The 25,268-nt window shown below is 36.6% G+C and overlaps 1 protein-coding gene across 1 annotated transcript in view; it reads right to left on the bottom strand.

The window, feature by feature from the left end:
- Nucleotides 1–1,023: 1,023 nt before the first annotated feature.
- The window catches only part of LOC139118906 (calpain-5-like), a 39,590-nt gene continuing 15,345 nt past the window's right edge, over nucleotides 1,024–25,268 (bottom strand). The window contains exons 2-13 of the mRNA XM_070682472.1: nucleotides 20,805–20,977; nucleotides 18,767–18,898; nucleotides 17,907–18,115; nucleotides 17,134–17,320; nucleotides 10,909–11,108; nucleotides 10,426–10,503; nucleotides 9,470–9,665; nucleotides 8,987–9,103; nucleotides 8,439–8,635; nucleotides 7,996–8,120; nucleotides 6,613–6,749; nucleotides 1,024–5,586 (exon numbers count right to left, since the gene is read on the bottom strand). Coding sequence (XP_070538573.1) covers nucleotides 5,404–5,586; nucleotides 6,613–6,749; nucleotides 7,996–8,120; nucleotides 8,439–8,635; nucleotides 8,987–9,103; nucleotides 9,470–9,665; nucleotides 10,426–10,503; nucleotides 10,909–11,108; nucleotides 17,134–17,320; nucleotides 17,907–18,115; nucleotides 18,767–18,898; nucleotides 20,805–20,977 — 1,934 coding nt within the window. The 3' untranslated portion in view covers nucleotides 1,024–5,403. The remainder of the gene's footprint in view (nucleotides 5,587–6,612; nucleotides 6,750–7,995; nucleotides 8,121–8,438; nucleotides 8,636–8,986; nucleotides 9,104–9,469; nucleotides 9,666–10,425; nucleotides 10,504–10,908; nucleotides 11,109–17,133; nucleotides 17,321–17,906; nucleotides 18,116–18,766; nucleotides 18,899–20,804; nucleotides 20,978–25,268) is intronic.

The following is a 25,268-nucleotide window of genomic DNA, read 5'->3' as shown; positions in this document are numbered from 1 at the left end:
CAAAATAGGTGACGTGACAGTGACACCTCAACACTTTCATCTGGTCACAGTATAAGTGGCTGAAAAACAAATGCGAAAAGTATGTTATTTTCCTGGATCTATTTGTGTTGATTGTGATAGACATTTGTGAACAGCATAAATGTCACAAAACCCTGTTTTAAATGATAAAAATTGTTCTAAAGTTGAACATGAACTTTTTATATTGATGCAGGTTGTTTACGACATGAAAATTCCAAAGAGTGGTTGTGTGTAGGAATTTACAAATTCCCCACCCCCGTATGTGGGGGATTTACTTGGTTTAGGTGGGGATTTTCCGGATTGTCTTGCCCCAGGGGGTGGGGCATTTGGCAGATTTCACAGGACTAATTTCCAAATCCCCCACTAAACCCCGAGGTGGGGGGGTGGGGGTTTACATTGACTGGCGCATAAGTAACATTTCGTAAGTAGCGAACTTTGTCTCCTCGTTGATAGTGAGCAAACTTCAGAAATACTTCTTAAATAAATATGGAAATAAATCAATCAATTTTAATTAATAAATAAATGTTGGTTTACCCGATAACAGAAGATAGAAGCACCTCTGCAAAGGGTGTAGAGATGATGAAGATACAGATATGATGAGTAGTCACTCATATTTCCATTTCGCCCGGATACACAGGGGATGTAAAGCTTTCAAAACGCAGAATAAAAGATCATATTGTAAGTAGGCATAGTGAACACAGAGGAAGAAAATGGGAGGCGATTTGGAGATCACAGCAAGTATATTCCCAGACTGCCACCCATTCAGGTAGTAACCGTGCCCAGAAGTCTTCTTTTACTTATGAGTGGACACAACAATTAACTTACTTCGGCCTAACACAATGAAATTCAGAAAGAATTGGTTACCATTTCCATTGCAACTTAATCTTCCCCACTCGGTGATGCCATCAGTCCATCACCCAAGAGTGGGCGCAAAGGATCCCAATGTTCCAAGGTCATGGAGAGCGCCCTCAAGTGACACGTAAAGAACAACACCATGAGGCAGCCTTTGCTCATTTTCATCGGCAGAAGTGAATTTATTGATAAAATTATACAAGTCAAAATGTGCAGCATTAAAATAGTTATAATTAATCAGCAAAAAATCCTTCTAATTGCACAAAAAGAAAGCAAAAGGGATCACGTCATGGCTAGATTACAAGCTGGTGCAAATCATGGTGTGAAAGTATCTTACAAATTTCAGCTTACTTTTCTCTTTTTGAAATCTACTTCACAGTTCGACACAGGTATGGTGGTCAAGGAATTACTGATGATGTTGAGCAATACTATTTAAGAAGGGAGTAAACCCTTGCCAATCAACAATATGTCTATGCTGACATTGAACTTGAAAGGTTGACCTCAAAATGTAAAACTTAAACCAACGGTGTAAAACTTGCAGTCGATTTCTTTTAGTTGTAATTCATACAATTAAAAATGATCGAAACACTCATAATGCAAAAATACACAGTTAAATTCTTCAAAATATCATACACAGCCCTCATCATCATATGCTAAATATGCTTTAATTCTATGACTGCCCTCATCAAAACCTAAAATAAGTACTTTTAATGATGGTATTACCTTAATTTATAAATTAGCTACAAAACTCACAAATGCGTATACATGTATATCTTTGTCCCTAACTGCCTTATTATTGTGGTGAAATCCTCTTTTTATGGTGCTATTGAACATTTATAATGGAAACAAAGGGTAGGGGGAAAAAATGTGTATTTCCATGTGTTCAGGAAATGTGGTAGGTCTCGAAGGAACTTTTTTAATTCTATAATTGTTCATGAGATTTGACCCATTGAACAGGAAAATTTGGCAAAATTATGCACAATTTGTGAAAGTGAAAAACATTTTGAATCAAGGTTTTAAATAGGGAACGTAAATTTACTGGAAACGCATGTTCTTTGATTTGACCAAGAATAGCACCCAAGTTGGCTTGGCTATTTTCGTAATTGACATGGCTGAAATGGACTTATGAATTCTGAATGATATGTTTGATAACTGCAGATTTCTCCCTGTTTTCTGTCTTAGTATCTGTTGGTAAAGGAAAGCTTAATACAGAAATTGACAATAGAAATTGGCATACTGTACCTACACTATGGCGTAGTTAAGGGATACAGTTGTCGGAACTGCGGTCAAAGGTCGTATGGGACCCATACGACCATACAACCAATGTAAACACTGTATCCAAGGTACAATGGCGATTGATGAAAGTTGAAATATGTCTGTCATAATCGACGTCCTATAATTTAAATATTGCAGCTGTGATGATGAGGTGCATCTAGATATCGTGCACGGATCAAATTGTAAACAAGAAACTTGCAGAGGTGCAGTTCTGACAACCATTTCCCTTTAACAAATTCTAAATGATATGTTTGATCAGTGCTAAAAAGATGTCACTGAACAGATAATAAGCAATTAAATTTAAAGGTATCAGAAGTCAGGGTGAGAAATTTATAAATATTTTCTCGGAAAAATTTGTTTCAACAACATCTGAAAACATCGGAAGCAAGGTGCACCAGAATAGTGTGTATCAAAAGCAATACGTAACATTAACAAATTGGCTCTGATCCTTATCAGAGAAAAATTTTGAAGAAATTTCACCGAAAAGGCATAATTTGAATATGATTAAAAAAACAAAAAAAACTCACGTCTTTTCCTTTGCATTATACATTTACATGGTTTAGAGGTTAAAATTTGCTTTACAATCACAATTAATTTTAAAAGACACTTCATCATTATATTACCTATGTATACAAATATAGATTTAAGAATTTAACTCTTTCCCTGTGGTAGGGTTTTGTATCAGCCTAACTTTTATTTTGAAATTGGTTTGATTTTTGATTTGATTTGATTATACATGTACACTACAATCTTTAAACATCCTAAAACAATTAGCTAGCTTAATCTACAGTGTAGTAGGACCTATTCCTTTTTTCAGTAAAATGGACATGACTGGTTGAAAATACACATTATTTTTTGAAATTTACAAAGAAGATTTTTGTTGCGATTGTCCTGATTCTACTGCAGACTATTTGGTTCTACAAGTGAGAGTTATAAAATACAGCACTAGTATTATTACCATTGTTCTCTTAAACTTCATGTATTTGTCATGAAAACTGATGCTGAAATCTGCATTAGAAGGTGATTGTCTGTGTGGTACAAGGTGATTGTCTTGTGAACACGGTGGAATTTTCAATAATACTGCATTACACTGGACCCCTGCTAGCTGCAATACCATGTCATACTATCTTAGTGGCCATGTTTCTATATGCTCATCACATAAGGCACCCTCAGGCAGGCCTTGATTTGCACCAAATGGAAGAAGGGCCCAGTGTTCTGCAGGTAGTTGAATATTCAACATTTTGATGGGATAATCGAAGTCTTGAAAGGTACTGTAACATTTCTGACTGAAAGAAAATGTCTGAGGAACTAAAGTTCAAAAAATGAAATAACTTATAAATAACAAAAATGGGGAAAAAAACAAAGATATAACAATTCCTTAAAAACGAACTACGAGTGAACTAAAAATGTAAGAGATAGTATCATATAAATTTGTCGCCTGATTTTTGATGATAAAAGGCAGTAAAAATTACAATAAAACTGAAAAAGAACAATGATGATTGTGATATATCCTATTCGAGAAAATGTGTGAAAACAATAGAAACAGGAGTACACATATTTAAAAAGATGAGAAAACTGTTATTAATTTTGGATATCTACAGCAATGCATGATGGGTAGCTAAGACCAGATAAAATTGAGAATTCTTGCTTAGAATAACTTCTTCAAATTTTGCTTGTTTGGAGATTGTTTGAAAATGCACATACTTTTAAATTGGAATTCTCCTTCTTTGCTTATTCAATAATCACGATTTTGTTGTAGCATCATACAGTGAGTACACTTGCTGGAAACATTTATTAGAGATTTTTTCTGTCCCATAATATACACTTGCATAAAGCAAAATATGAGTCAATGAGTGCTAATACATTCCTGGGAATATTTGCTTGTTCATAGAGAAATGCACTCTGTTTCTGTATATGAGGTATAAACCTCTCTTCTCCCTGGCCTTAGGATGGGTTATTTACATGGACACACTATAACTAGCCGGCATTACCTTTACACACAATCATAATACCACAACTCGGTATACCATACCCCACATTTTACCTTTACAACCAAGTGTTTTGATTTGACGAATGAATGCTACCTTCACATGAGAAATAACAAAAACACCATTTTCACAAGAAATAGTAAATGAACACCAAGTAATAACCATCAAAAACACCATATGGAGAAACATTACCAACCGACACATTATCAAAATACAAGATTTAAAAAACACATAGAATGGTTTCATTTCAGCAGTCAGATATAAAATATACAGAGTAAAAAAGCTATTGAATAAAGGTGAAATGTTGTAATACTTTATCCTATGTGCATGAGAAGATTATTCTAATCTAGAAGAAGACCGTGATTCGGTAAAAGTGAATGAAATCTACAGAAGAATAGGTGTTATTCATTACTTAGTGTAAATGGGCTTTATAGAAGTATGAAAACTGAACTGCAATAAAATGTGCACTCCTGACTTTAAAATCTGTACACCACATCCACAGCCAATCGCATCCTTGCACAGACTCTGGGGAAGGACCGTGGCGGTCTAGTAAGACCGTCTGTGATTGGGTCATGACTTTCTGCTTCATTTGACCAGTCTGTGAATTTGTACAAAGAAGCGTAAATCTTAAAATGAATGACAGATTACCTTTTGACGTTCTACGCGTCAGCCTCAGATTCTCAGCGTAAACAACGGTGCCCAGTCACAGGTCACTGACTGCAAAGCGAGGAGACCTTTTGAAAACAAACAGTCTATCCACAGTTAAGTGCTAGCGAAATAATCGAAATATACAGACTACTGCATCTATGATATTTAGGTCAAATGCATTCTATCTCCGGCACGACTGCAACCAATCATGGACAACCAGTTTTGAAAAAAAATATTTCTGAACCCAGTATTTAGCTACCCTATATTACATTCATGCTAATTCTCATTTGTTTGGAAATGTTACTGACATAGGATCAATTATACAAACTTGTCATTGGAAGCTGTAAAAGCCCTGGCCATTTCTACGTGTCAGTATATGGCAATGAAAGCCATGGCCAGCATTTTTCTTTTCTGACTACCAGTGTGATATGCATTCTCCAAATGGATGGAGCACCTATAAATATACTTTCCAACAACATTATTTCCCCCCTGTTATTTTCAACTACAAAGATAGCTGTATTTACAGATTAGGGGTTTGATACATTATGGAAACTGATCAAATCTAAAATGAATCTATACTCAATGCCATTCCATGTTAGATACTAGCTTTGAGAAAACTTGTTTACAACGCTTTGATGTTTGCGTTTGTCACCATGGACAGACTTAGTGACCCTGGACGTTTCTCGTTGGCTTTGCGCCCTCTATCATTCATGGACGCAGAGAAGTGTTTTATCTCCCCGTCTGCCTGCCCCATGACGATGGCCTCTCCCATGAAATCATCCTTCACCAGGTTACTGTTCCAAATCTGCAACCAAAAACGGGAGTATAAAGGATGTATGCATTTCAAGTACAATATTACAGTATTTCTCTTTAAAAAATATCAGTGTACGGCCAAGACAACATTCTTTTTTTATTTCATCTCTTGGGAGGTTTATTTTCATTTTGTGTTTGTGTTCTGATGATATATTTACCATTTACAACTGTTTTTTTATCTTTTGTTACTCATTTCCAATTTGTTCTCAATTTTGTTTCCATTTTACCATTGAATTTCTGTATTTTATTGCAGCATCTGTGTGTATTATATTCAATGCATGAAAAATCAAATTATGGATGCATTGATTTAGACCAGTAACATTCAAATTCAAGTGATCACAAAAGTCTACAAGGTTTGAGCAAAAAAAAAGCAGCATTCTGGTCTTATCTCTGCATACATACACTCATCAAAAACTCTGTGACTGGGGTTTCACAATATACCGGTATATATTATTACATGCCTCGCTTACATAGTTTCACTCCAAATGTTTAGGTTTATTCGCATATGACAATCATACGCATATTAGAAGAAAGTCACTTAAAAATGGAATGATTTTCATAGTTGAATGGCGCATTGATAAAATTTAAATCACTGTTATGCAGTTTATCAATTTTTCATGCATAATTTTCTAAAAACTGGATTTCCAATGTAAAACACATAATTTGAAAATTTTTCAATCCCAAAGTTATTGAGCTGGAAATAGTTCTGGTTCACGGTCAGTCAAATGATGACTATGCGGCCTGCGATGTCGTTGATGTTTTACCATTAAATCCTATGGAGCGCATGATGAACATGTATGATATAAGGAGGCATGTAATAATAACATAATAGGCCTGAGGGCAATGTGCATCACAAGATACCACTGAATTTGAAATTGTTGACACTCTGCATCAGAAGATAACACTGAAGTTTTATATTGTTGCTCAGACAGTATTGAAATATACTTGAGATACAGTCACAAATTTCTTTCAGGTCACAGCAACACAAAAGTTATTTGCCGAGCTATGTATCATGTACCTGGATTGTGAGTGGCTGCTCAGGTTTCTTGCGGAACAGCAGGACACTGAAGTTCCACTCTGGATTGAGGGTACCTTTCTTGACTGGTGACTTGTACGTGTCCCCTTCACACTTGATGTAGGCATAGGGGTCAGCACCTGGCCGTGGTTGAAGAGAACAAAACACAATGAGTCCTTTCTTAAGGTAGAATGCGCCTTAGGGTCAGATATTTAGACTCTCAGACTTTAACAATATTCTTTTGACCTACCACTTGTTTGGGGCTCACTTTGAAGCTCATGGAGCAAATAAAGCTTTCACCAGCGTAGTTTTATGAAAATCGGGAATTCTATTGTCCCCACATAGAGATAACACAGGGATGGTGGCCATTTTGAAATTCAGAAATTCGTAAGAATTAGGTAGTTTGTTTCTCAAGTACCAAAACTTGCAGAGTGACACTGAATTTTTATTCTTGATTTTGAAAGAGAATGGTTGAAATTTACTTGAGAAAAGTTTGAAAAGTTTTTCATTTTCAAGGTGTGAGCTACCTTTAATGTGAACAGTCGATAGCACTTTTTTTCAAATGTGTGGCACAGTCATGAGTACAACTGAGAATCATGAAAATCTTAACATGTCTTTCAACAGTTCAAAACTTTACCCTACATTATTGTAACAGACCCAGTTTATTGAAAACTTGGCACAGTGAAGATTTCAAGGGGGCAGGTTGTCCATCATTTTTTTTCTCTAAATAAACTTATTATCCGGACACAATTTTCAAGGGAGAACTAAGAACAAACACTATGTAAATAGTCAATACCAACACAAGAACTAATGTGATCACCAGGGATTGTGGGCTGCCACTTTGACCCTGTGTTCACCATTTTCTTTGTTAACAGGTCCACAATCACCGTTGATTAAAACAAGTTTGGGCGAAACCAGGGAGGTGAAAGGGTTAAATCGAATCAGGGTCCTGTCCTTCACGATGTCATAACAGTTGTCTCAAATTTCCACTAATTTTTTGTAAACTTTTGGAACAGATCCCAATCATTCAATATTTTCACAAACAGAACTTGAATATAATTTGCTGAAAAGGTCACCTGCGCAACTACTGACACCACTTATAAAGATAAGGGTATTATATGGAACAGAAAAAAAATGAAAAAAAAATTTTCATTGAAAAGAGATTTCAGATTTCAGGTATTTTTTGAGGACATATTCACACTGAGGTAAACAAAGCATCGCTAAAATTTACAAAACATGATACATCGCAAATGTTGATGAATGCATAATGCATCTGAATTTTTCCTATCCAATCATGGAAATATACCATGCAGACATTTACGATTTTGGTGACTCTCTCATGCTTCTCACACAATCAGGAAGTAGGACTGTACAGCTGGACCATACCTCCTCCAAATCTGTCCATTTTCTGGAGTCCGGCCACGCTGTTCACAGTCAAGGATGTTACCACAGACGGATAACCAAAGATACCACTCCAGCATGTCTTGGTAGGACAATCCTTCGTCAGTTCACTGGAAAGGACATATGACAATTTATGAATCTCTCTTTCCTCCGACAAACAATGATGTTAAAATGGAGGGTTAAACGGCTCTAGAAGCAATTGACTAAAGAGAATTACATACATTTGACAGGTACGGTAGATGCCACTATCTAGGAAAATTTTGATGTGAAATTGGAGTGAAAGACAATTCTTTGAAAAATATTCATGTATGGGCTTGCAAACATAAATTTTCCAGAGTCCATAAACTGACCCACATTAGAAATCTTACGGATTATACAGCACTATCCCACTATAAAATCAGAGAGAACATATAGGTCACTACACTTACGCTACGTCGGCGTCATGCTCGGTGAAGATGCGGAACATGAGGTCGCCTTCTTCACCTGGGTCAAAGGTTGTTGCCACAACAACGTAGCGACCCTCAGGAAGGTGCTTCTTTTCAAAAACACTCCTGGCATTGATGTATGTAGAGTCCAGAACCTTGGGTTTGATCACATGACATCGGTACTTCCTGTTTGATTCCACCTGACATTCAAATGAAATTACAGAATGTTACCAACAAATACTAGCATGAAGACAAAGGTAGCTGTATGCTATTTACTGAATGATATCTTGCACAATTATCTGTCTTTCACATGTTTCAGGAAACGATAATTTGAGATGTCTAGGATAATATGAAAAAATGTGCCAGAATGTTAGTAGCAATAACTAGTGTCTTATCGACAAAATTTGTAGCAACCCAGCAATGCTTTCATTCTATATGTACGCATTGTTTCACAGACTTTATTGCCATGTCTTCTGGAAGTATGAATAATTTTTGTATCACTGAAAATTGGTGAATTCATCGGTTATGAACACTCTTGGTACTTCACTGACCTTCATTATCTGAAATCCAATGGTCAAGTTTTCTTGTTTGATGTCAGCCCTGGTGTCTCTCTGACTGATAGACACCATGACATCATCACCATCATTATCAGTAATATCGAACATGAACTGAAAGAAATAGAACAATGTTCATACACAGTTACAAACCTGGTGGTGTCACTATATCAAAGTAGTTGATTTCTGTCTGATTTCTGTCTATGAAACTACAGTGTATATCTATTTTGTAATACAAACCAAAGTTTGTTGGAAATTGGTCAAAAATGCCCCAACAGAGCTGATAAGTGATACTCTGACAACATATTTGGAGATAATTTTACAACTGTTGACCAACTTCAGTACACTGGTGGTAACTTTTGACAATGCCAGCTGATAGAGGGCGCTCTCTTACATTCCAACTCCTGAATGGTTCGCCAAGCACTGGGACAGAGTATATTCCTCGCCCACTATAACTCATAGGAGACCATCTTTCTATACCTGAGGATTCTGTAAAAATGTTGCTCTGTTATTGATGCATCCTCCGGCTCTATCCTTGAGGGTGTCAGCATGCTTTTCCCATTTACTGTGAAGTATCTTCTCCCGCCAAGTCCGGCTGAAACTGATGAATGCCGTGTTCGGCAGTCGGCAAATTGTCACGTTGGTGAAGTTTCTGCAGAAGTCCACAAAGGACATCCTACACAGATGTGGGTAAGAGAAATAGAGTTGAAAGGTCAGACTTCACACCATTGTGGACACATGATGAGGTGATGTTAAGGAGGAACGCACCTCGGGGACAGACATTCGGACTCTCAAACTTTTACAATTCTCTTCTGATATACCACATGTGGGGGTTCATTTTAAAGCTCTTGGTGAAAGAAAACTTTTCACCGGCTTAGTTTTTCGAAATTCGAAAATTTTTATTTTTCTCCATACAGTTAACACAGGGATGGCGGCCATTTTGAATTTCTAATATCGGTAAATCTTGGGTAATTTGTTTCTCTAGTACCAAAATTTGCACGGTAACCCCTATTTTTTTTCTTGATTTTGAAAGAGAATGATTGAAAGATTCATTAAGGAAAGTCTTTCACATTCGAGGTGCATACTATGTTAAGAAGGGAAGCATGTCTAGACTAAACCCCCGGAAAAGTTGGAAATACACCTACTGCACAATGAAACTTTTCTTGTCTGATGTATAAAGCTGTAATATTACACCACAATATCTGGTGGAAGAACTTGTGCAACTGTTTTTGTCTTGACATTTCTCTGGCCGGTGTATCATCAAAGGATCGTCATCATAGTGATAGTGACCATATAACACAGCACTATACCTGTGTACATCTCACACAACAATTATAACACAGCACAATCTCAAAGGTACCTCCTCTGCCCTGTGCATGACCTATGAGCACAAAGTCACCTGCCCCTTGACTGAACACCATGACTTGATGACTTACCAGAATTCTCCATCATCATCAAAGGTCAGTCCCATTTTCTCTCTCTCCTTCTGGCTGACCTTTTTCCATTCATCTGACCTGTTACATTGAGAACAAAGTTGCATGTCAATCACTGTACATGGTACACATGTACCAGGGCATCCTCCGAGCTCTTCTGGCCAATTCTCCAACGCTTCCTCCAAACTACATGACTACTTCAAAGCAGTTCCCATTTCTTTTCCCCTGCCACTTGCACAACATGTTGACTTTACCTTTTAAGCATTTTTAAAGTATCAATCTTCAAGTTGTCTCATTTGAAATGTTCCGAAAAATTGCAGGAAAACAGTTAAAGATGGACCATATTAAATTGACTGAGTTTGGAAATACATGACAGAGGTAAGATAAATTACAAATAATTTTTTTTAAACATTGGTTTCTGATACATGTGGCATTTCAGGTTACCTAAAGGTTATCTGTTGTGTAACCTTTGAACTTTGACCTTACCCATCACTCCAAGCACCGTTCCATTCCTTCTCACCCCAGGGATTGCGAAGTCGAACCATTGGAATTCTTTCAACATTCTTGAAGAAGGAAAGCAATCCTGGATCTCCAATTTTGACATTCCTGATGGCAGTTACTCCATAGGCATGACCTTTGACCAATCCTACGCTTGTCTTAGCCTCCATTTCTTCAGCCGACTCCACCTGATGATTCATGATGAAAGTGATGCCGAGAATGAATAATCCATGTACAGTATATATCGCCAGTCCGTCAAGTATCATTACATCGGACAAGTTACAGATACAATAAACTGTGCAGCAGAGCAACATGGAAAGGTGTTTACCTAGGGAGATATGTCTCAGGGGATGATTAGCAGGGAATAAAGGTAGCAGGGAACCATGGGTGAATACAGAATAGAACTACAAAGCCATGTGTGTGAACAGAGGAATCATACTGTAGGTACGTGGCATGGAACTACAGGTTACTTCAGGCAACTACATGTACATGGGTATACTGTGTATGCATCACAGAACTTCAGCAGGTGTTTCTGCATAGCCTCTGCATAATATATCAATCTCCATGAAAAACAGAATTTCTGTTTGAGGGACCTGTTGAGACTAGGGGATAATGTTGGTAAACCAGAATTATTACATGGAAGGTATTTCCACATGTGTTATTTTCAAGTCATTAAAAGTTTAAGAAACTGATTTGTTCATAGAAAACTACCAACAATGTCTGTTAAAATACATATTGAGAATGATATGAGGAAAGATAGGAAGGGATTGTAAATAGTGTAAGCTCAAAAATGTTATCATTTAGACTTCATTTTTATGTCAAAAGGGCATAACTGGTGCAAAAAGCAGCAGAGTTGATGTATCGGTAATGAAATCTATGTCTCTATGAATTAAATGTTGTAGCTACAGCGTGAATATGCTTCTGCTGATGGGCAAATCTGTTATGAAAGCTGTCCTAAAAAGTCAAAGGGAGATTTTCTTTACAACCTTAAATGTCTTTTGTGAATGACTGAGGACTGTTTTGTTCCACCCTCTGTGTAAAATTGTGGGGAAGCAGTTCATTTTGTCCTACACTCAGTCACGGTGGACCGTGATTCAGTGTACATTCAGATGTGTCAAAATCTGATATCTGTCTAAGACACTGAAACTTGAAAGGGGAGGCACGGAAGGGGTTGACATGAGTTCCGTAGTACATATATGTATGTGTGTAGACTTTTGACAGGAGGTGGTGGTGTGAGTGTATGATGATCAAGTTCAAGTCTTGCTGACTAACTGCCAAGATGCATGGGAGACATTGTGTCTGTGTCGATTACGCAGCTTAACCCTTCCACCCCCATTTCTCTGTCTGGAGGTCCAACTGTACCACAGAAAACAATAGGAGTGGTTCAAACCATGGTGGTGAAAGGGTTAATGGAGAATATCAGTTCTGCATTACATCAAGACACCACTATATAATAATACCCTTATGGGACTTAAAGACACACACACCCTGCAAGACAATTTATCCAGCACACCAAGGGTTCAAAGACACCAGAGCAACAAAAAACACAAGCAAATCCTGGAAATGAAAGAAATCATTTTAGCATTTAGGAGACAAGACAGACAGCATCAAGACATCACTGGGGTGTACAACACAATAGAAAACATCCACATGCCTACCAAATTGTGACATCCAATCTTGTCACCATAGAAACTGTGTGATGATGTCAGTGGTTTAAAAGAAGGAAGAGAACCCCGGAGGGTAAGTAACCAACATGACAGGAGAGTGAAAATACAAAGAAAAGTTATTATCATAATTATCAAGAAGATACATTATTGAAAGACATATATAGCACAGGTAAAGGTTACATTTAATCTTTATGTTAGTATTTGACAGGGTCACCATGAAAAGTCAAGATTTGGACCCGTTTGCCTTGTCCTGGAAAGGAAATGTGATGGAAATGTCATACCGATGAATTTTCCTCATCAGGAGAAGTCTATAATTAGTATGTACCAGCATTCTTGTTTAAATTTCAGATAATTCCCGCCAGGATCTAAACTTTGAGCTCAACCTGTACGCTGGTACTTTTACATCTGTATGGGCACATAATACTGCAGGTATAATAATGTTTTATAAATTACCATACATGTTTTTATGTTTGCAAGGATTCCCCCTCATGCTTGGCATACAGTGTCACATTTTTACCTTGTAGATTTATCAGAGTCACACTCTGACACAATGAGCAAATTCATGTACAAATCATGATATGTAGATATTTTGTCCAGTTTGAGGCGACATATCCCTGGCAGATTAACGTAGAATGTGACTCAGGGACAATTATTTGGGCTCTCCATTTTTATTTTCAAGTACTTTTCTGTTATATCGAGTTGTGTTAACAGGTTGCATACAAGATCCCATCAAAGACCTGTACTTTCCCCTGGCCCACTATTTTTCCATCCTGGTTTTCGTGATTGTGGTTCAAACACATTAAACCACTGTGGTACCGTAAGTTATAAGTGGCATGTTATATAATGTAACATTTTATACATCTTATTTTGATGTCAACACTTGTGAGATTGTGAGAAATTGAGAAAGAAGGGATGGTTTCAGGACTATCTTCTGATCTGACTTTTTGCTGTTTACTTTTGGGTGGATGACTTCCAGAGGTATGTGTATTACTACTCCTGATAATATTCAGGACAGGCAATACAAAACAAGAGGTGTGCAGCTGTTAAACTGTGTCATTCCATAAGCTTGTTGGATTTAGCATGTGTTCATAATCCTTTGCTTAATGCGCATTGGCAATTTGAAATGGCCAGGCTGAATAGAAAACTCATCTATATAAGTTGTTAATTTTTTTAATCATGAGATCTGCACATAATTTCAAGGTCAAATACTGATGTCGGTATAAAAACAACATGTTTACATGATGTTACAAACAAGGTAACTTCACAGTTAAACTTGGTGTGGAATGGTTTATATACTCTGCATGGACATGTGGAAAGATTTTCAAATTCGTCATTGTAGAAATTCATGCAAAAGTTACATTACTGATGTTTTTCAATCTGTAACACCAACTGATATACACCTGCTTATGACAAACTTGTCATCAATTTTTAATATGAGGAAGCAGGGCAGATACAAACCCCTGACAAGATGCATACTCATTCCTTCCTTTTTACCAGATTCTTAGAAATCTCGTTGACAAAATTTGACTTCATGTAATAACAATACACCTTTTAGAAGCACTCATTCACTTCAGCTGATTCAATTCAAAGAAAAAGGACAAACTCAGAAGAAATACCAACAAATGCATGAAACAGGCTGTCTTGCGACTGTGACAAACTTTGCTGAATGCGTCCGATCTGAGGATGCAAATAATCTGTGGCGTGCAATGGACTAGCAAGACAAGGGAAAGAGTGAATCCCACAGCTGCCACCAAAGTTACAGTTTCACTGAAAAAGAAGGTATAGTGTATTCCAGTATTGTACAAAGTAACAGAGCACCATTTACAATTTCTGAAAACACCTTTGAATTTGACAATTACATTGAATCATCCAATGACAAGCAGATTTACTTCAACAAACCTACGATGGTAATTACCGGTGCTTACATTTCCGGGGGAAAAAGTGCCTGTTTTTCAATAGCTTCATGCATTAGAAGTTCAATGGTAATGCAATCGAAACTTTATACCTCTATACTGGAACACACTATAGCCTGCAATGGAAGACAAAGTACAGTAGGTTCTTATTAAACACACAAGTACATAACTTTTTTCCTGGACACTGGTCAACAGAAGCTCAGTGATAAAATTTACTGAGATTTACTGATTAATTCTTTGAGCAAAATAAAAAGCAACCGGGTCCAACTCATCCTTAAAGTGTTCAAACACCTCAAAAATGTAAACATTTGGTTCTTTAATCTTTTATGCTGGCATCTGCACATATGTTTAAAAGGCTAACAGGCAAATAATATGCCGTTTTAAACATACATTATCGAAGTTGCTTTTAGTTTGAGTTTTATGCTGATGGAACAAAGGCTTGAATGCTCGATCAGCAAATCATTGTTTTATTTTGGGAATACGGCAGTGTAATTTGCTTTTGAAAGTTCCAGTATTAATAATGGTTCAACAATAATTACACAAGGTGTGCATGATTACACATGTCACTTCATGCATGCAATATTTCATGGGTGAATTGATAATTATATAAAATGTAAGGTTTCATGAAATACTGAACAGGAAATGATTTTTTTATTCTCAATGGCTTGCTACCTAGAGACACTAGCTATAACTGCAGCAAAGCCATTTATCTATCTGTTTTGTTATTTTTGTGACAGTCCTAAGAAGAAAACCTGTGAAGTATTTTGTGAAATAGCAGAAGAACCTAACAGAGTTAGTATGAGAACCTTGTATTCAGCTCCTAGCAACCATTTCATTTCCACAACATGGGTAAAGCCTGACACTGATATGAGGTTAGAATTGACCAACATGACAAAAAGGAGAAGGATCTTAAAAGACAACAATATCAAAACAAACTCTACCCTGCTAGCAGTTTGAAATCATCAGGATGTTTATGCAACTCACATACAGTCATATATGACATACATCCAGTGTACTGTATTGATAACATTATGCAACTTGACATGGCTACGGTTATGGCTAGGAAGGACACCTGACTTGGAAATGGTCTAGAAAACCCAGTTGTCCATGTTATTGTTTAAATCAATTACAGTATCTTGTATTTATTCCCCAGTGCATGTAAGACACTGTACAGCACATAAAAATACAACCAAAACATAAAGCAATCATTATCAATATTTGCATTTTGTTTTATACCATCGTTCATCTTAACATGTTGAACTCAATAAGTGATGCCTAAAGCCAAGTAATTAATTATGCTGTATTGAATAGAAATCCTGTACTCCATCAGGGCTACACTTCTTTTGCTTTATCCAAAACAGCGGAAAATAGACTTCCTTCCACAGATACTCAATTTTTCAAAAAGCTTTTATTGCATGCACCATTAGATTCCTCGAGGATGACAATGGTTTTGACGACATGCAATTTGCCTCCTAGGAGTTGACACGTTTTTTTTTGTATTAACAGCAATCATATTTTTTCCTTTGTGTTTTCAATGTTTTTTAACTTTATGCCCATGAAAAGATTTTTTGTGAAAGTAGCAAGTCTGGAAATTATTTTACAATGTTAACCCTGCCTACTTTTCCCTTTTTTATCATCTCTTCAATAGATCTCATGATTCATTTCTTATCAAAATTAGGTGGTGTCCTGCATGAAATGTAATATCAGCATCAGAACTGTGATTGTACCAGTAGCTGGCCAATTTGCCAAGTTTTTTGTTTGATGATATCGGCATAAACTTGAAAAGAAAGTAATCCTTCCATTGTCTATGATATAACCTACAAGGAATTGAGATAAATGTATTCAAAAAACAATCTGCAATACCCATACGTCTATTGTCATGATCATACTATTGTCCTCCTATGAATGGACTCTTTGTAACAGCTGACACATAATACATAAACAGTATGTGTTAACAAAAGGGAAAAGGCAGTACAAAGTACATTGTTGGTTCGGTTCATCATTGTTAATTTTTATGTGTAAACTATTGTGCCTTGACTATGGCTCAGAATGTCATATTTGATGTTCTGGTAGAATATAATTATTTATACCATGTTAACTTTTCAGATAGATCAAGCATAGGAATTTCGATACTATCTAAGCAAATTTGATACGAAATCAGAGTTGAACAAGTACTTTTGAAAATGACATTACAACTGAAGTTTACTGGGCCCACACAAAGTAATTTTACAAATCACAACAATCCTAGGGGGTCAAGTTGCTTGGTAAAGCTGGGGAGGCCCCTTTAGAAAACATTGTTTTAGTGATGAAGCTCAGGCCCAATAGAGACTGAAAACTAGTGGGCCCAAACTGAATACTTTTACAATCACAGCAATCCTAGGGGTCAAGCTGCTTTGTAAAGCTGGGGAGGTCTCCTCAGATAACATTGTCTTTGTGATGAGTTCAGGCCTGTTGTTCTTCAGGAGCACCCAATCAGATGCCACTAAAGATGAAGTCAGTTGAATTTCATTATGCCGAACAAAACAGAAATTCACATTCAACAGGTCTTCTACTGAAAATGTACCAAACCAACCTCTGGTGAGAACTATTTCTCTACAAATTCTCTGAATGTACATCAACAGTAAAATACCTACCCTGATAGAGGAACTCATTAATGATCTTCTGTCCAAACATTTTGTCATATCTTTGAATAGCTCATTTCGTTTGTCCTCATCTGTTGCGTGTTCCATGAGGTTGATGTTTTCAGCCACACCTCCAGTGAAATCTACCAGGGCATCTGCCGTGTTGCCACCATCCAAATTTTCATAGCAACCAGATAATCTGTCCATGAAATTGCAATCATTTGACTTAGTATGGAATTTTATTTACTGGTAGTTTTTATGGTATGGAACTTTGGAAACACTACAGCGTTAAAAATTTATTTTATATCGATGGTCAGAAGAAAGAATGGATTGTCTATGGTGCATTAGTAAAGAGCTTGTCCTAACCTTGTTGAGGTCTATCTGGTATAAATTGCCAATGTACAGATTTAAAAGACAGAATGTGGCTATGGAACAGACTTTTCTGATCTACCTAATTCTATTTTTGTGAAAATCGAAAATTAATATTTTTCATTGAGTTAACACAGAGATGGTCGCCATTTTGAATTTCCAATATTGGTAATTTACTATGCAATTTGATACACTGGAACCAAAATTATCCCCCTGATTTTTATTGCTCATGTTGAATAAGAATAACTGAATGTTTCCTTGAGGAAATTTGAACAAAAGTTTAAGTCTTTCACTTTCCAGGTGCATACTACCTTAAGAAGACAGGATAGCACTGTATTCAACATTTTCAGATAAACAAGGTTTCAAGAATAAGCAAAACACAGTGGAAATTGCATAAATTCCGTAGTCTAACTTACTTGGCATATGCCTTCTCAAGCAGGGCACTCCAATATTCATTCCTCTCGCTGGAATGCACAAAGATCAGTTTTCCATTTATGGTCGGTAACCTGTCATCAACTACCACGTCAAGCCAGCGACCGAATCGCCAAAACCGAAAGTGAAATATTCCGGCGTACTTCTGTGGATTGTCTGCATCCCATTCCTGATCTTCACTATTGGGAACAACCTAGATTATCAAAACGATGGTAAATTACAGTAAATAACAGATATGGGTAATTATGAATGATGATCAGTCTATCTTCCTGTCAACAATACACATTTGTTTGACATCAGGTACCTGTGAAAAACTCCTGTTTTTTGTCTGCAGTGTAAAAGTGCCATTATCAGATACCGGTACTTCCAGTAGTGACAGCACCTCAGTACATATAGTTACACAAACTCTCCTGCATATACATTCTTGAAATTAATTCTTAATGATTTGATGAAGGCAACTTTTTTCAGGTTTCTCAGTAAGTATCAGCTAAAGATAAAGGGATTCGACACAACTAATGTCACAACCAATTCAAACTTTTTTCTCAGGAAATTCCTTTACCTGGTAGTATGGAGAGCTATAAACGAAATGCCACCAAAAATGCACCACAAATATTGCTTGAATATCAAAGTTTTTATCTGAATTTGTGGATTGGGCAACTGCAGTACAGTAAACCTTATGAATCATGTTTGAAGAAATACAAATACATATTAGATGTAATTTCTACTTTTTTACAAACTTATATTGTGATATGTATTTACATATGTACTATACATCAGTCAGATGCGCAAATATTGTCTTTCAGTGTTCATAATAACTGTCATATGACCTGTATACTACACTGACCTTTGACCACAGCTCTTTCTCCTGAGCAAGGCTGGAGCAGGATGCAACAAACCAGCAATTACCCAGACTGCCTTGGGAGACATCGCCACTACTAGCGCCCTCTACGAACAGATGTGGATCATCACTTATTTCCTGAGAGATGCGAGACAAAAGACATTTATATGCCCTTACCTTTACAGTTATTAAAATAGAATTTTACAAACATAACTCTATCTATAGTCGGTGACACTAAAAGAGATAGTACATTTATGTGTTTAAGATTGCATAATTACAGGCAGCTTTGGCACCTGGGCAAAACAGGGCTGATTAGGCTGTCTGTACGGGAAACGAACATTTGACATCAAAACATTTCTTTTTTGAGCTATGTTTGAGCAATTAAAATAAAATGCAAGTCAAAACTCTAGAGTCTGTGTCCAGGGACAGAGCTGTGAAAAGTTTATACTTCATTGTTGGGCTGTGGTGTATGTGGCCTACTGTGAATTTGAATTTCCCTCTGATAAAATGCTGTGCATTTTCAGTAACAAGTCAAGGAATGTTGGTCTTTCTTTCATAATACCGTCATACTTTACTCAACCTTTCAACTCTAGTTGTTTGTGTACAAATCCAAGGATACCACAGAAACTGATGGGGAAAACCATTTAGTGTCAGTGTAAAAGGGGTGAGCAATAAGGAGACATTCTGGCACTTTCAAATAATACTGTAGGGGAATTCCCAGGTATGTTGAACCTTACTTTTGTGCCAAAATTTTCACAATGAAGAGATACACTCTATTAACTGCTGTGAAAGAAATGATACTCAAATATTTTGTGTGTCACTGCAGTTTGTACCAGCAGACTACTGGATAAATCTGGCAAGGTCATGACCTATAACTGATGAAGATAGCTTGCAGTATTGTTTACCGGTACACCTGCATTTGTCAGAAAAAGGTGAGACCTTCATTGGCTTGATGCTTATCTTGTCACCCTGAATTCCACAATGATATATCCAATCCTGCCCCCAGAATCAAAAATCACAAGCAGTTTTCTATAATGTCAACCTTTATATCAGATCCAAAGGTGCATATTAATTACTGCCAATAATAATAGAAGTATTAATTACACTAAAAGTAAATTGCTGTGGGTATTATAAAGTTACATCATACCAGTAATAAAATGTTTTACTGCTTTTAGAGAACAACTTGTTTGCAAGAGGTTTCATAATTATAATATTTCTGGTCATCAGTGTTGTACAAAATGTTATAGAGTGGAAACAGGAGAATGTGAAAGCCAAGTATCACTTCCCACTACAATGCACTACAACGGTGGACATTTAACTTTCGTTAACATTTTAACCTTACAAGGCTGCAATGCTATATTTATCTAACGTACTGAACAGGCATGTTTCCTCTGAGATAAGATTGTAAAATTCAGTGGTGATAAAATTTGAATACGTGCAGGGACTTGTTCGTATTACACTTTCCTGAAAGGTCATATTTTGTGACGGTAGGACTTTCCATTCACAGGCACATTGAAATAGTAGTCCTGAAGAATCTACTTTTTGCCGATGGCACTCTTCCAAAGTGACCTATAATGACAGAGGTCACCAATGAATTCAGTTTGAGTGAGTTCATCCTAGGGTGGTGCCAGATGGCGCTAAAATTTGTCATTCATAATTCCATGTGTGATTGAGTACTAAAGCCAACATACAAGGCATTTCCGGACAGCTGTGTACATCTAGATAAATTACATGTTCCTATAGTGATGATATTGGGGCACTTATAATCTGAAATAATGGACCAGGCAATACTCAGTCAATTTGGAATTGCGCTATCCAATTTTGGAAAAACTCTGTTTATTTTCTATTATCAAATTGGTCTCTGTCAAAGGTTGATGTGTGTGAGAGGCTGACCTTCAGTCCAATCTGCATTTTTTCTATTATCTGGTCAAGTCCAACCGGCAAGACCTTCAGTCCAAACTGTTCCTTTTCTATGATTTAATTGGTCAAGTCAGACCAGCAAAACAAGAAGTGTCAGTGAGTGCATACAGGTTCTGCATTTTACCTTGGGTCTCTTCCACTGTACCTGCCCTGGTACAGGTTTACTGAAGAAGATGGATCTATCCTCAGCCGGGAACTCCGGGTCCGCGAACAGAGTTCCCCTCTCCTGACACATCTTCTTAATCTCATCATATTTCTGTTGCTTGAAAGGTTCCACTTTCGGACCAAAAATACTACCTGAAAAAATATTTCCAGATAAAGAATAATTTGAACAAACGATTCATTTTTCATAAAAGAACCTGTTATTATACATCAGTATTATTTAGTCTTTATCTTAGGGTCAGGCAGACTCAGATAAACATTTGATTGTACATGTAGGTGCTTTGGTACTGCCAGACACAGAAAGATCAGTATATTTACATTACCAATGACAAATTTGAAATGTGATAACACAGTTTTGACTTTGTGCATGTCTGTCCGTTGTAATGATTATGAGCAACCTGTTGAGTCTATGAACTTTGCCAAACTACTTTTGATTGATATTCAAGGTTTTCTTATACCATCCAGGTGTGTATAATCTAGTATTGGTTATACTGTGAGTTGCTAAGTACCTGGTAAAATGAATTTGAAGGCTGCTTCTTCAGTAAATATGGCAATCTTTATGTGTTTATGTCCAATAACGGGTGTAACTGTTCTTTTCATGTGTATTTGGCAACCAGTATTGAACTGTGAGAGCAGACAACTCTTTTGAGTCCAAGGGAAAATGAGCCTTTTAAGGAGGATTCTTTGAATTTTTTCAATAATTTCATTTCCAATTATACATGTCATGTGTAAGGTACAGTACATTGTACTACACAGAACATTACACAAAAGCTAGGTCAGATGAACAAAGATGTACCCATTGTATATACTCCTCATATTTGAAAACTGATCATACATGTAAATGGTTATTTGTCTGTTAGAATGATTGATGCAAATGTCATTTAACCTGGGTCTGTATGTATATTTACAATTACAATACACAATCCAATAGCATTTAGATGCACAATATGTGGCCATACAAAGAACACACACATTCAAATTACATCACTGGGTCTGCAAACTCAATAACAAGACTTAGGTAGTTGGAATCTATGAAAAGATACATGAATTTCATGGTTGTTCTGTAAGTCCATGTTTGAGAAAGGTTTTTTCACATTAAACAATTTACAAATATGTGTACGTGAACATCATGAATACAAAATACTATAGGGATATACTAAACATTATGTGAACTGTAAGGAGTGTATGTACTTAGTGGGTGGGAGTACATTTCTCTGTTTGCTGACTTGGCAAATATCTCCAGCATTATCACACAGTGTGTATTGAAGTAGTTATGTTTGCTGAATAAAAGGGGTACTTAAATGAAGCCCCATGTGTCGATGTAAAGATTGGAGGTCTCCGGCTATTGAATTTAGACTGTACAAAATAAATAATTTTAATGATGATGTACTAAATTTGATTTAGGTAGAATGTGCCTCGGGGACAGATATTCTGACACTAAAAGTTTTTACAGTATCCTTTGGCCTACTACTTGAGGGGGCTCATTTTGAATCTTATGGAATAAATACAGTTTTAATCTGCTTAGTGTTTTGAAAATTAGGAATTTTGCTTTCCCATAGAGATAACACAGGGATGGCGGCCATTTTGAATTTCAAATATGGGGTAAAACAGTGCTTCTTTCTGAAATTGCAAAGGAAGTAGATGATGTAATCTTGTTCTTCCGCAGTACACTTTTCATATTTTATTCAAAGACTATTCCAAAATTCTAAAAGGAACTAAAACATTTTGAAAGTCTGATAGCAAAAGCTATTTATTTAGAATGAAATTAAATTATTCGCCAATTCAAGTATTAAGAAATACATGTCCGGGTCTCAACTTTATAAATGTAACACTGTTAACAATGCTAATTGCAGAAATGTAGAAAATTTTGGTCACAGGTGGCAAATATTATAGAAAAGATATGTGGTTACAAGTAGTATGAGTGCACATTAACCCTTTTCCTGCCAGACAGTAATAACTCTGTCACTTCCCCATCAGTCAAGTCAGTAAAAATAGCGCCAATGGCACTTGATCACAACTGGCACATTGTGAAACTACTCATAATTAATGAGGTACAATATGTGGCGTCATGCGGTGTCCCATCATACCATATATGAAGGGTGTAGCACTTGTGGTTACTGAGTTATGGACAAATATGTATATTTCAGGTCAAATGTCACTGAGGTCATGTGACATTTTGTCAAAAAATTGAATTGCTAAGTCATCCCTATATACCAAAAATCAGACCTAGCTCTATTGGCTCGCTCAAAATTAGATATGCACATAATTAATGAGGTACAATATGTGGCGTCATAAAGTGTCCCATCATACCATATATGAAGGGTGTAGCACTTGTGGTTACTGAGTTATGGACAAATATGTATATTTGAGGTCAAAGGTCACGGGAGATTTTGTCAAAATATTTTATATATCTGCGTGAACGGAGGGACATGACCCAATCTATAAGGCCCTGGACTTCATCCATGGGGACTAAAAACTGTGTCACTGAATCCTTTTTGCAATATGAATATGATCAGAAACTAAATTTTTATTTTACTTGGCCTTATACATGGGATTCTATAGACAGCTGACTTATACATGGTAGTCTATGGTGGTGTAAACTAAAAAGTCCTCTAACATGGCCAAATCGACGTGCATCTGTATGGGGTAGAGTACTATCCTTGTGCAAAGTTTGAAAGAAATTGACCTGGGCATGTCTGAGATATCTGCGTGAACAGACGGACGGATGCACACACGGACGCAGGCACGCACACACGGACATGACCAAACCTATAAGTCCCCCCGGACGGTGTCCATGGAGACTAATTAGACAGACCACGAAGTCAATGAGCAACATACAGCTGAAAGACTATTTTTCACATTGCGATTTTAAGCCCATTTTTATGAGAAAAGGGACATGTATATCTATAGGGAGAAAAAGCAGAAGACATATTTGTAAATTGTTTGTTAAGTGACAATCATATATGCATCTCTTGAAATTTTGTGGTTATAAGGTATAACAGTAGTGTAAGAATAATGAGGTATGAATAAGTTAGTAAAGCTAAGTTGACAGTAATTAAGATTACAAAATTATACACTAAGCTGAGGAAATCTGAATGAAATAAATGTTGAAAAGTAGCAAAGTCATGGTCATCTTTTGTCTAGTACCTGTAAGTTCATGAACTTTACATAAATCTTGCTAAAGATTTGTTGCTAATGGGCAATAACTGTGTTTCAGATCATTTGAGAGCAATCCATCCATGACAGGTTTAAATTGTTATATACTTCTATTTAAAGGAGAGAAACTTCTCAAATAATTTTTTCCCTGTAATTTCCTGTGAGAACACATGGACATGCGTAGGACTCTATGCTGGTGCTACCTTGCAACTTGTCATGGCATAGTCTAACCTGTTCACCCCAATTTCCTGTAGACAGGTCCACACTCACCATTGATAACAATGGGTTTGGGCCATACCATGGTAGTGAAAGACTGTAACATGTGAGGTCATGGATACTTCATCTCAGGAATGTCAAAGTCTGTATATTGACTCAAGGATGTTACATAACAAATGCTTTGGGTCATCTCAAAAGTGAGAATCTAAACTATGAAATATGTTTTTTTTTATTGCTTTGATACCCAAAAGAGCATAGAAATCTCTTATACTTTGAATCAGCCATCCTGCATATTTCTAACATTCATCAAAACCTCATTTCTGTTCCACAACTCATAAAACAGTTCACAATGCAGGATGGTGTACATTCCAAAACTACATATATGAAAGACCCCTAAAATCAATTAGTTAAAAAGGGGGTTAGAAATTTCCCAAAACTATATAACCTCCGCTCCGTTTGGCTCCATTTTTCCGAATTGGAACCTTGGAACCAGTCTATGTATCGGTACCAAATGTCAACGCAGTCTGTACAGCAGTTTTTGACTTTTTGTCGTTTACGGAAATGGACGACATCAAACACCGGTTGAAACCACCTCTATATCACAACTTCCAGTTGTGATAAAAAGCAGTATTGAACCAAAACATGACATATTTTCACACACTTGGCTTGGTATGTTATAGCATCTTTTATCCAAAAAAACCCAACTTTACAGTATTATGTTTTAAACAGCCTTCAAATGTATGTTAAAAAAATGATATGGAATACGTTGTGTTTCATTAATTTTAACCATCTTGACCTGGTGGTGAAATATGGACTTGGCAGGAAAAGGGTTAAGTTTGTGTAAAATGTCCTGATTTTTGAATAAAAAAAATTTTCACAGCCGGCAATTTTAGCTGACAGCCGGTTGTTTTTGCTGGCTGCTGGCTATGTTCTACATCCCTGTAATTGCATTGCTGAGATCAGCAAATACAGTTACAGTGTAGATCTATGCTTTTTGAAAATAATTGTGAAAAACACACGATGCATTCTGCGCTGCTGTATGTACAATATGCAT

The sequence above is a fragment of the Ptychodera flava genome, chromosome 19 (genome assembly GCF_041260155.1).
Source record: "Ptychodera flava strain L36383 chromosome 19, AS_Pfla_20210202, whole genome shotgun sequence".
In the NCBI taxonomy this organism is placed as follows: domain Eukaryota; kingdom Metazoa; phylum Hemichordata; class Enteropneusta; family Ptychoderidae; genus Ptychodera; species Ptychodera flava.
The sequence above is the reverse complement of the archived record's forward strand: the minus strand, read 5'-3'. Positions and strand labels throughout refer to the sequence as shown.